General features: G+C 40.2%; 1 protein-coding gene across 5 annotated transcripts in view; it reads left to right on the top strand.

Moving 5' to 3' along the window:
* ADNP (activity dependent neuroprotector homeobox) overlaps positions 1 to 12,218 on the top strand; it is a 32,803-nt gene extending 20,585 nt beyond the window's left edge. For 3 of the 5 annotated variants that reach the window (XM_077873579.1, XM_077873578.1, XM_077873580.1), the window contains exons 2-4: positions 4,051 to 4,163; positions 5,931 to 6,023; positions 8,024 to 12,218. In XM_077873579.1, the coding sequence (XP_077729705.1) occupies positions 4,056 to 4,163; positions 5,931 to 6,023; positions 8,024 to 11,134 (3,312 nt within the window). In that variant the 5' untranslated portion in view covers positions 4,051 to 4,055 and the 3' untranslated portion in view covers positions 11,135 to 12,218. Of the gene's footprint in view, positions 1 to 3,719; positions 3,739 to 4,050; positions 4,164 to 5,930; positions 6,024 to 8,023 lie in introns of those variants that run through there. The other 2 variants (XM_077873577.1, XM_077873581.1) reach the window with 2 other exon arrangements.
* Positions 12,219 to 13,010: the final 792 nt, after the last annotated feature.

Genomic DNA, 13,010 nt, shown 5'->3' with positions numbered 1-13,010 from the left:
AAATCTTAACTCTGTTATTAATAGGTCATTGAGCTTTGCCCCACATCCTTTAATGGTTCAATGTTTCGTTCATTCTTTCGTTCTTTTCTTAGACAGAGAGGGAGTGGGGGAGGGGCAGAGTGAGGTTGAGAACCTTGAGCAGGCTCTGCACAGTGCACAAGCCTGCTTGGGATTCTCTTCCTCTGCCCCTCCTCCCACACCTGTCTCCTTGTCTCTGCCCCCCCCCCCTTCTCTTAACAACAACAACAAAAAAAAAAACGGTATTTCAACAAAAAAAAAAAAACTGCGTTTGACTCTCTTCAAACTATGTGCCCATTTTTGTTTCTGATTAATGAAACCAAGCATCTTTCAGAATAACTATGTTTTCCTAGCAAACTGGTACTATTCCTACTAGACCTAATTCACAAGTGTAATTACTTGGTTTAAAGCCCCCCATCTTTTCTCTTGTTCTTCCTCTTCTGTGTCCCACTGCCCGGTGGGTCTACTTAAGATTTTTGGTTGCAAAGAACATGAACCAAAGCTTAAGCAAAAGTGGTCAGGTCCTGAGTCCTCTTCAGCGTCGCCCTCAGCCTTCTTTGGGGTATACATCCAGTGTCTGTATGGGTGGAATACTCTAATTGGTGGGCCTGAGTCTCACCTCCTCTGCTCTAGTGGAAGAAAGACCTCCTAATAACACATCGTTTGCACCAATGATGGCTCCAAGAGGCAGTTTGGCAGGCAAAAAACATCCATCTTTATTCCAGTGTGCTCTGGGTCCTGTCCCTTAGACACGATGGACTGTTGGAGGAAAGAACTGTGTCCTATTCATCAGCACACTGACAAAGTATAGGTTCTCCAAAAATGACTGAATAGGTGAACAGTCGTTCCATCCCATTAAATTGGGTATTCTCCCCCTTATTTTGCCATGAGCTGAAAGGTCTATGGTTTGACTGAAGGGAGCTCTCCTTGGGATATTGGGATAAGGGTGCTGACCTAGTGAAAATGGCCATCCTGATAGCCAAGGAGGCTCAGAAAAAGGACTAGTCACCTGGGGACAAATCTGGAGAGAAAGTAAGCCCATCTCTAGGCAATTTTTGATGTTCTTGTTGAGGCATCATCTTCCTCCCTAAGAGTAATTATTGTAAATATTTTGTTTTTAACTCATTCTCTTCAAAAGGAAACAGCCCTAAATCCATCCTAGACGGTTGATTTCCTATTTACTCTGTTCCTTTACCACAGTTAGTCACTTAGAGTTTGGGCCCCTTGTGTAGGTTTCTCATTCAAAAGATTTTTGAGGGGTGCAGAGGAGGCCAGGAGTAATTCTTGTAAAAGTTTTTAAGTATAAATCAAATAGATAACATTGATGAACCCTGAAGCCACCTATTGATACGGAGTTGTTTCTTAACAGCAACAATAAACAACAGAAGGTCCTTGAGTTCTTTAATCTTGTTATTCATGATAATCCTAACATTCACAGAATCTTTTGGAGATGTTCTTTCAAGGAATCTTTGGCTTGTTGCAGACCTAAAAAAGCTTGACATTGTCACAGTGGCCCCTTTTAGAAGGGGAGCTCCATGGCTGGAGGGTAGGAGTGGGAGGGAGCCTTCTTTGCTTATATTCTTACACTGTGTGCCTGTTTTGTAAAGAATGCTTTACTTAAAAAAACAAGAGTCTTTGTAAATGCTTTTGATGATGCTAACATATATGAATGAATGTGTTATTCTAGCTCCAGATGGACAAAATCTTAAGTGACCTCCATAAGCAATACATAGAGGATACCTCCATCTGGGGAGGAGGGCAGATAGAATTCCCCAAATTCATTTCCAATACCAGTAATCATAACTCAGAGTATTCTACATCTTTCAGTATAAACTTTAACTTAGGTTCCTCCTATTGCCAATCACAAAAAAAAAAAAAAAAAATTTTTTTTTTGTACAGCATTTTTTGCTATTCACTATTTATATATCTGTCTAATTCAGCCTAAGTAAACTTGAGATTTACCCTATGGCTGAAATACCACGTTTTATAAATTACAAGTTTCTTGTAACTGAGCTCCTTTATGAGCATATTTACTTTTTCAGAACTGCAGGTGTATAAATTGGGTACCTACCATGCAGTGAGGTGCTTCAGCTGGAGGTCTTAAAACAGCTTGGTTAGCCATGAGTGGTGGGCACTTAACAATGCGTGATGTGTATTGTTCGTTAGGAGAATGCGTTTTCCTTTATCCTCAGCTGCAGTTTAACTCCCCGAGTGTTTTCTGTATAGACTGGTAGCTTCAGTGGTGGTGACATTTCCAAATCATTGTGTATTTGTTTTTGCTGAGATGTTGAGCTGCTTATACCCAGGAGGCGGGGAAAACGAGTAATGGCTGCCTTCTGGGCTCATCTCTCCTCAGAAGCGAAGGACAGACTTGGGAAGTTCCAAAAGAAATGCTGGACTTGGGCCCACAGAGAGTTTATGAAATGAATGGAGAAACAAGATGTCTCTTCTCAGATTTGGGCGTTTGTGGGCATCTGTTTTGATGCCTGGTCTCAGAATTAGCCTGTAACATTTTCTGTATTTCTGAAACATTGATATCAGGTGGTTCTCTCTAAATGACCTGGTTATGGGAATAGTTTTATTAAGCAATTGATTAAAAATTTTCAAAAAGATGGTTTAAAACAATTTAGCAATAGAATTTCCACAAGAAATAATGGATTTAGCTTTGAATTGCATATTAATTTGTAACCAAAGTGACTTCTGAGTCCACTATTAAGTAATATGCAGATTGCTGGATGGCAGAGTGTGTGGAGGACACACAGTCGTGCTTCTTAGCTGCTGAGGATGGGAAAGCTGATCAATGTTTTTTAGTGAAATGTGTTTCTTTTTTGGCTTCAGTTATACTTTGTAATTCATGTAGAGTATTTTGAAACTTCTAAGTTCTGATGACATACCCAAATTCAGAATTTGTAGGAGTTGTTTGTTTGGGTAGGCTTCACTCTTTTCCATTTTTCATAGTTAATATTGATTTTTGGATTAGAATAATAAATGAGGTAACATGATACTGTATTACATTTGGATTAGTTGATTATGGTTGTACTTACAAATGGTAGTGGTGTTATAGAGTAACAGCCTTTATTAATTAGAACACCAGATTTGCATGTATTAAACTTTAATTCCTGTTGCTTTGGCTTTTGGGTTTGCCTCTGGTTTTGGTTTTTGGAACTATTTTATATCCTACAAAATTATTTGGATTATTACATTGATGATAAATTCTTACCATATTTTATAGGAAACATTTATGGTCACATGGAAGCCATACAAATAACTAATTTTATTTTAACTTTTGTTTTTTAAGGAACTTGGGGAAGTGGATCTAAATTTCTGCTTTAATGTATTAGGTCATTTAAATAATTTTTCAGTCCCTTCACACATACATATAAGCTTTTCATTTTTCAAGAGGATCCCCTAAAGTCTATAACACAGTTATCATCTGCCCTGATGCTGAGTACCTTTGTCCAGGTGTGGTGCTGGCTGGGGGGTGAGCTGCACAACCATTGAGACCATTAGTGTCTTTAGTTTGGATAGTATTTGGAAGCATTGAAAGATATTTAAGAATGTTATAGCAATGTGCAGGACAGTTCCCAGAAAACAAAAACTTCTTTTCCCTGGCACTCAAAATTATATGGTAATGATGCTGAAACGGTGAAAATTTTTCTGTTTTCAGAGGCTCAACATCACAAGGAGAAAAGCACTCACACTTGATTTTTAAGATAATCGGTTGGTATTTTTAACCTAATTCTCAACTTAAAAAAAAAAAAAAAGTTTGATGATGAACTTAAATTCTAATTAGAAATGTGCCAGATTAGACTCATAGTTGATCTATAACATAAAATGTCCTGTTAAAAATAGAAAAGATCAGAGAGCACTTACTTTGCCTGCCTGCTTTAAGTAATCAGAACATATTAGATAAGGATATCTACTCACCTTCTTTGTCAGCGGGCCAAGGTTTGTGGTCCTACCATCAGTGGAACTAGGAAATATTACAAGTTGTACGTGTTTTGACTTGACTTAAATTTTTTTTTCCAATAGAAACTATGTTCCAACTTCCTGTCAACAATCTTGGCAGTTTAAGAAAAGCCCGGAAAACTGTGAAAAAAATACTTAGTGACATTGGGTTGGAATACTGTAAAGAACACATAGAAGTAAGTAGCATGCCATTTTTTAATTTTAACATGACTCAGCTTCTGATCCATTACTTTGTGTCAGCAGTCGGGATGGTTAATTCTTAGTTGTGATTCTGAATTGTAACTGCAGCATTAGCTTCACCAGAGCTTTCTCAGTTGGCTTTAACTTGTTTCCTTCTCCCTAAAATGGGCTTTTTCATCTTTGCATCATGAAGCAAAAGCAGTTCCACTGGTGAGGATGTAACTAGGTGCTTTAAAATTGTTTCTAAATTCAGATCTTTAGAACAACCCCTGAGGGGAGATATAGGAATTCTTATCTCCCATTTATAATGAAGAACTGGTAAAGACAGAGGTCCACCTCACAGCTGAGCTTATGGCAGGGTCTGTCTGCAAGAGTCCAGAGCCTGTTCTCATTCTGATGTGCCTGAGTGTTCTGGTTCACCTTCTGATTGTTGAGGCATGGTAGTTTGGGTGCTTGTTGTCTCTTTCCTTAGGATTTGAGCATTTTGTTGGCCCTTTTAACCCATCATACATATTATCTTCCCCTTGTGTAACAGTTTGGACTTTTGCAAACTGTTTTTCTAACTTTTTTTTCTATGAGCTTTTTAATAGCCCTGTGGGATAGCCAATGTACTAGTCTCCTCCTTTTCCAGATCGCATTGCTCCAGGTCTTGTGGTTTAGTTGGTCAAAGCCTCCGGTTGAAATATTTAAAGCTGTTTTCCCCACTAGCCTTTAAGTTACAACTGGCCAGGGACCATAACCATACTTGTCCATCCATGTATAACCAGCACCTTGTACAGTGCTGGGTACATAATAGGCATTCATGAAATGTTTGGATGGAATTGAAAGTTAAAAAGCAATTTCCTTCATGTAACAGGTTTTCTGTTCCTGATTCCCATGAATAATACTGGGGGGTGGGGGTGGGTATATCGTGAAGACTGAAGCTTCTCAAAAGTGGGCTTCTCTAGTTTTGTTGTCCCCAGTGTGGAAGTCCAGCCCCTCAAATTCAGGTGGATCTACCCAGTGAAACAGTCCATCCACTTCCACTTCGCACTCAGTGGAGTAATCTGCACAAGAATAAATAATGCAAATGATAAGGTATCTTTTCTATCCTGCATTTGATGTGTTTCTCCCATTACACCCTCTGGAATTTATAAATACTTGATTTTCCCACACTGAACTGTGAACCTTTTAGAAGCCAAGGGGAATTTTCTCCTAAGACTTTGTATCTTCCTGGCCTGGAGAAAAACGGACCATAAAATTTTTACATAAGTATAAATTTAACATAATACTACTGAACTCTCTTCGAATAGCTTTCTTTCTTCCTTTTGTGGGCTCAGAAATCCCAAGTTTTCTTCCCCGTCCATTTCTACCCCCTTTTCCCCTGAGAAACAGAATATCATCACATCCATGCTGCTCTGAGCCAATGTTGCTAGCTTATACTCCATTCTAATACTACAACTGATGAGTTACAACACTCTAATGAAAGGAGCTTTGGTATTAATATGTGGCTGAATTTTTTTTTACTTAATTAGAACTTCCAGTGGTTTCCTTAGAAACCTGGCTGACCATTAGGGGAATGTTTGGTTGTTAGAAAATGTCGAATGCGACTTCCATATGCCTTTTTGTATTTCCTAAGAGCCTTATCATCCTAGTTTAGTTCTTGCTGGGGTTGGTTTTTCTGTCTCCCCAGCTATAGCTGAGAGATGAGATTTATAAGTAAGATTGATTGGGCTAGAGTTGATATCACTGTGTTTTTGTAAACTTCTTTCACTGTTTTCTAGGATTTTAAACAGTTTGAACCTAATGACTTTTATTTGAAAAACACTACATGGGAGGATGTAGGACTATGGGACCCTTCACTTACAAAAAATCAGGTAAGTAGCACCAAGGACTTCCCCAAATGGCAACATCCTTGGTGCACTGCATTTTTTGGCTCTAAGCCTTACATAGTGATGCATTGATTTGTGGGCAGCAACCTAGTATGGAAAATGTCAAAATTATTTCATATTTTCCTAAGTGGCAGGGAAAACTGGGAAGAATTTGTCTTTTTTTGTCGTTGGACCAGAACTTTAAGTCTAAAACAAACAGGAAATTTTGTTACTTAAACGTTCTAAGGTCCTACTGTATATCAACACTATGTCAGCAGTACTTTGGCTCTTCTATTTCTTTAATGTCCCCTCCAACATTCTGTTCATCCAAGCCATCCATCATTTTTTTGTGTCTGTCACAGTTTGTGTTATTTCTGGAGAGGGTGTTTTTTTCTGTGTTGGTGTCATCCAACCTCTCTGGGGTTGCTAAGCCAGCACATAGGGAAGGGGATGGGTACCTTTGTCTGATAGAGGTGTGACTTTACAATTTGGGATTAAAAACACTGTTAGGTAGTCCAAGGCACCAGTGATAGCAAGTGTCAGCAGGTGAAGATGTGACAGAAAAAAGGTGGTACAGGTGGGATTTCTTGTTCCACAGGGAGAAATGATTGTCACTGCAGACTTTACCATTACCTAGTTCTGTAGTGGTTGTAGTTCTATAGTTATTGATATGTTTATTGGAATATACTCAGGCAGGGATTTTAAACTTTTAAACTCTGCCTCAGACATTTGAGAGTATAGGGCAGCCCTGGTGGCTCAGCAGTTTGGCACCACTTTCGGCCCAGGTTGTGATCCTGAAGACCTGGGATGGAGTCCTACGTCAGGCTCCCTACATGGAGCCTGCTTCTCCCTCTGCCTGTGTCTCTGCCTCTCTGTGTGTCTCTCATGAATAAATAATAAAATCTTAAAAAAAAAAAAATTGAGTATAGTTATATGGTTTTTTTCTTGTCTGTACCCCAGAAAAAATTACATTAACAAGAAGTCTTCAAATGTAAAGGCTTTCCAGTGGGATGTGTCACTTAATTCGGTTTTATGAATCCCAAAGTTTCACATTCTAACACTAAATAAGGATTGAGCTTTAAGGAGACGTGGAGTATTTTATTTTGTGTCAAGCCAGTTATCTGAAGCAAAGTGGGTTTCTAGGAAGGAAAGATAATCTCTTGCCCAGCTTGTGTTTCACCAGTCTTCAAAGGACAAACTGCACAAGTACTAATGAGCATAATTTTGGAAGTTACTCTTTGATATCAGTATATTCTGCAATACTTTATTGGCTTTTTAACACCACGTACTCCTTATAGTCTATAGGAAATTTTTATATAACTTCTTAATTTGAATCAAAGCAGCTATCACTTCATTAGTTCTTTTGAAGCTGCTCTTACTTGAGAAGAGAGAGCATGGCTTATAAAAGAAAGCCGACTTTTCAAATCGGTAGCTTTTTGATTAGTAATGAAATCTAAATACTACACTGTACTTCGATCAGAGGGAAAAAGTGTTTTGAGATTTTTGAAGATTTTGCATGATGGAAAGGATAAAAGGTGCATCTTGGTACCTTACTGCCTAATTGCACTACAGCTCTCTGGGCCCTGAGTTTTACTGAATAGTAAATATGAAACCTTTAGCAACTTACTGATTCATGGAGTGAGATTGATTTCACAGTGTTTATTCTTGTTGTTTCTAACTGTAAAATGTTTATCTTTGAAACCATTTATCTTTGGCTTCTCTAAAACCAATCAGCAAACGTGACCTTGATCTTTTCTAAACACTGAGGGGAAACTTAGAGTTGAGTTTTTTGTTTTTACTCTGGAACCGAAACAGCTTTCTCATTTGGGTTTATATTTTTATAAATTAATTTTACAAAAGGAAAAAAATTAGATCAATGCATTCCAGGTTCTAAAAATAGCATTCTATCTCTATTAGAAATAGAGAACATCTGGGGAATAAAATCTAGAACCTGTTACTACCTATCTTAAATGGCATTCTAATGACAGTTTTTGTCCTTTCTTTAGGACTACCGGACGAAACCTTTTTGCTGCAGTGCTTGTCCATTTTCTTCAAAATTCTTCTCTGCCTACAAAAGTCATTTCCGGAATGTCCATAGTGAAGACTTTGAAAATAGGATTCTCCTTAATTGCCCCTACTGTACCTTCAATGCAGACAAAAAGACTTTGGAAACACACATTAAAATATTTCACGCTCCAAACGCCAGCGCACCAAGTAGCAGCCTCAGCACTTTCAAAGATAAAAGCAAAAATGATGGCCTTAAACCTAAGCAGGCTGACAGTGTAGAACAAGCTGTTTATTACTGTAAGAAGTGCACTTACCGAGATCCTCTTTATGAAATCGTTAGGAAGCACATTTACAGGGAACATTTTCAGCACGTGGCAGCGCCTTACATAGCAAAGGCAGGTGAGAAGTCGCTCAACGGTGCAGTCCCTTTAGGTTCAAATGCCCGGGAAGAGAGTAGTATTCACTGCAAGAGATGCCTTTTCATGCCAAAGTCCTATGAAGCTTTGGTACAACATGTCATCGAAGACCATGAACGCATAGGCTATCAGGTCACTGCCATGATTGGGCACACAAATGTGGTGGTTCCCCGATCCAAACCCTTGATGCTAATTGCTCCCAAACCTCAAGATAAGAAGGGCATGGGACTCCAATCAAGAATTGGTTCCCTTGCTTCTGGAAATGTCCGGTCTTTGCCATCACAGCAGATGGTAAATCGACTCTCAATACCAAAGCCTAACTTAAATTCTACAGGAGTCAACATGATGTCCAATGTTCACCTACAGCAGAATAACTATGGAGTCAAATCTGTAGGCCAGGGCTATGGCGTTGGTCAGTCAATGAGACTGGGGCTAGGTGGCAACGCACCAGTTTCCATCCCTCAGCAGTCTCAATCTGTGAAGCAGTTACTTCCAAGTGGAAATGGAAGATCTTACGGGCTTGGGTCAGAGCAAAGGTCCCAGGCACCAGCAAGATACTCCCTGCAGTCTGCTAATGCCTCTTCTCTCTCATCAGGCCAGTTAAAGTCTCCCTCCCTCTCCCAGTCACAGGCATCCAGAGTATTAGGTCAGTCCAGTTCCAAACCTACTGCAGCTGCCACGGGCCCTCCCCCAGCCAATACTTCCTCAACTCAAAAGTGGAAAATATGTACAATCTGTAATGAGCTTTTTCCTGAAAATGTGTATAGTGTGCACTTCGAAAAAGAACATAAAGCTGAGAAAGTCCCAGCAGTAGCCAACTACATTATGAAAATACACAATTTTACTAGCAAATGCCTCTACTGTAATCGTTATTTGCCCACAGATACCCTGCTCAACCATATGTTAATTCATGGTCTGTCTTGTCCATACTGCCGCTCAACTTTCAATGATGTGGAAAAGATGGCGGCACACATGCGGATGGTTCACATTGATGAAGAGATGGGACCTAAAACAGATTCTACTTTGAGTTTTGATTTGACATTGCAGCAGGGTAGTCACACTAATATCCATCTCCTTGTAACAACATACAACCTAAGGGATGCCCCAGCTGAATCTGTTGCTTACCATGCCCAAAATAACCCTCCGGTCCCTCCAAAGCCACAGCCAAAAGTTCAGGAAAAGGCAGATATCCCTGTTAAAAGTTCACCTCAAGCTGCAGTGCCCTATAAGAAAGATGTTGGGAAAACCCTTTGCCCTCTTTGCTTTTCAATCCTAAAAGGACCCATATCTGATGCACTTGCACATCACCTACGAGAGAGGCACCAAGTTATTCAGACGGTTCATCCCGTGGAAAAAAAGCTCACCTACAAATGCATCCATTGCCTTGGTGTATACACCAGCAACATGACCGCCTCGACTATCACTCTGCATCTAGTTCACTGCAGAGGTGTTGGAAAGACCCAGAATGGCCAGGATAAGACAAATGCACCCTCTCGGCTTAATCAGTCACCGGGCCTGGCACCTGTCAAGCGCACTTATGAGCAAGTGGAATTTCCCTTGCTGAAAAAGCGAAAGTTAGACGATGATAGCGATTCACCCAGCTTCTTTGAAGAGAAGCCTGAGGAGCCTGTTGTTTTAGCTTTAGACCCCAAGGGTCATGAAGATGATTCCTATGAAGCCAGGAAAAGCTTCCTAACAAAGTATTTCAACAAACAGCCCTATCCCACCAGGAGAGAAATTGAGAAGCTAGCTGCCAGTTTGTGGTTGTGGAAGAGTGATATTGCTTCCCATTTTAGTAACAAGAGGAAGAAGTGTGTCCGAGACTGTGAAAAGTATAAGCCTGGTGTGTTACTGGGCTTCAACATGAAAGAACTCAATAAAGTTAAGCACGAGATGGATTTTGATGCTGAGTGGCTGTTTGAGAATCATGACGAGAAGGATTCCAGAGTCAATGCTAGTAAAACTGCCGACAAAAAGCTCAGCCTTGGGAAGGAAGAGGACAGCTCCTCAGACAGTTTTGAAAATTTGGAAGAAGAATCCAATGGAAGTGGTAGCCCTTTTGACCCTGTGTTTGAAGTTGAGCCTAAAATCCCTAATGATAACCCAGAGGAACACCTACCGAAGGTCATTTCTGAGGATGCTTTAGAATCTGAGGAGAAGCTAGACCAAAAAGAGGAGGATGGTTCAAAATATGAAACTATTCATTTGACTGAGGAACCAGCCAAACTAATGCACGATGCTTCTGACAGTGAGGTTGACCAAGACGATGTTGTTGAGTGGAAAGATGGTGCTTCTCCATCCGAGAGTGGCCCTGGTTCCCAACAGGTGTCAGACTTTGAGGACAATACATGTGAAATGAAAGCAGGAACCTGGTCTGATGAGTCTTCCCAGAGTGAAGATGCAAGAAGCAGTAAGCCAGCTGCCAAAAAAAAGGCTACCATGCAAGGTGACAGAGAGCAGTTGAAATGGAAGAATAGTTCCTATGGAAAAGTTGAAGGGTTTTGGTCCAAGGACCAGTCACAGTGGAAGAACGCATCTGAAAGTGATGAGCGCTTATCCAACCCACAGATTGAGTGGCAGAGTAGCACAATGGACAGTGAGGACGGGGAGCAGTTTGACAGCATGACTGACGGGGTCGCTGAGCCCATGCATGGCAGCCTGACCGGAGTGAAACTGAGCAGCCAGCAGGCGTAAGTGCCAGCTCCTCTGGCCTTGGGGACGCGCTGCGCACTGCCGCCTGGGACTCGGCGCCCCCTGCGGCGGGACTGCAAAGCTCTGTTCTAACTGGTACTGCCTCTTGAGCACTGCGTCATCGGGCTGTGGGGAGGTGTGGCCGCTGCTAACCCCAGTGGTTATTTCTGAGTCTATGACACATGATTGGCTGATCTCACTTCAGAACTTGCTGTGACAGACAGAGTAAATAAATGTGAAAAACCAATAAGCTGGTGGCTCACGAACGCACATGAGGAAAAGCAAAGGTTTATTTTATCTGCCTTCTCAACATTTCTTTCCCTCTGTAAAATGTTTGGTGGGATGTTCTTGGGAGGCGTTATCCTGATTCACATGGTAGTATAGGGCCAACATACAAGCTACCAGTCCAATGTGTATAGTAGACTTTGGGGAAAATCAATTTTTTTTCATGTATTCATTCTGAATAGTTGAAATGTATATTTGTACAGTCTTTTAGACCTATTCAAGTGATGCCTATGATATTGTTATTGTGTACCCATCCTAGATTTGTTTCTTTTTTTAGTGTTGCCCTTGCTGTGTAATAAACGCTATATCTAGTTTACCTAGCAAAAGCTTGAAACTGCGCTAGTATGGACTTTTGGACAGACTTAGTTTTTGCACATAACCTTGTACAATCTTGCAACAGAGGCCAGCCACATAAGATATATATCTGGACTCTCTTGTATCATAGAATTTTTCTTGTTCTGAATATCCTTGACATTACAGCTGACAGAAACAAAAACTGGTATTTCAGATCTGTTTTCTGAAATCTTTTAAGCTAAAAATCACATGCAAGAATTGACTTTGCAGCTACTAATTTTGACACCTTTTAGACCTGTATGAAAGTGTGTTGTGTTGAAGCAGCAAAACAATGAGTGCTGCATTTTGAATATTTAGTTTTATCTTTAGTTAAACACCACCCGGTGTATTCATTTATACCATCTAATATATGACACACTGTTGTAGTATGTATAATTTTGTGATCTTTATTTCCCTTTGTATTCATTTTAAGCATCTAAATAAATTGCTGTATTGTGCTTAATGTAAATATTTGCTTTATTACACATTACAGTCTTATGTGTCCATTAGGTCTTGTGCCAGCAGATGCCATGGCTCACTTTCAGCAGAGGCGGAAGCCACGGCCACCAAGGAAACTTACAGAGAAGACAAGCAAGATGTGCCATTGGCATTAAGAATGCTTTCTCTCAAGGCACCTGTTACAAATTCTTTTGGTTTTGTTTTGTCTTTTTCCTTTTTAACTGCAAAAATAAACATCCTTGAGTTTTTCAGTTCCCCTTTTGTTAAGGAGTGGAGCCTGCTTATATATGTAAATGTGTCAATGATAAAAGGATGTAAACAAATTGGCATTAATTTGCAAGCAGAATATTAATGCCCTGGCGTTCTTTCTTCTAAAGGAAGTAAATGTTAGTTTTCACCTTATAACGGGCACAGTTGTACTAAACAGGCAACTACTCTCTGCTTTTGTTGTAATTCTCTTGACCATCTTGCCATTAAAAAGGCTTTGGAGATCACACACTTTAAAGGGCTGTTAAGATGGAAGGAGCTAGAATATTTACTACTGGGTTCCCAAGAGCAGCTCAGACTAAAGATTGGAAGGGTACGAGGAGGCAGTATTAAGCCCCAATTTTTCTTAGTTACAAAACCCATGGACACCTCCAATCCATGCAGAGAGCAGAAGCCTAGCAAGCACTTCTCGGGGACATTGTTTTAAATAAAGAGTTCTTAAGTGGCTGGCTTCCATAATTTCTAAGACTCCTTCCAAAAGACAGCTATAACAACATTAACAAGACCAAAGAAAGTTGACCAACCTCCTTCTAAA

This window comes from Canis aureus, chromosome 26 (assembly GCF_053574225.1).
Source record: "Canis aureus isolate CA01 chromosome 26, VMU_Caureus_v.1.0, whole genome shotgun sequence".
NCBI classification, from domain to species: domain Eukaryota; kingdom Metazoa; phylum Chordata; class Mammalia; order Carnivora; family Canidae; genus Canis; species Canis aureus.
This window is presented reverse-complemented; position numbering and strand designations above follow the sequence as displayed.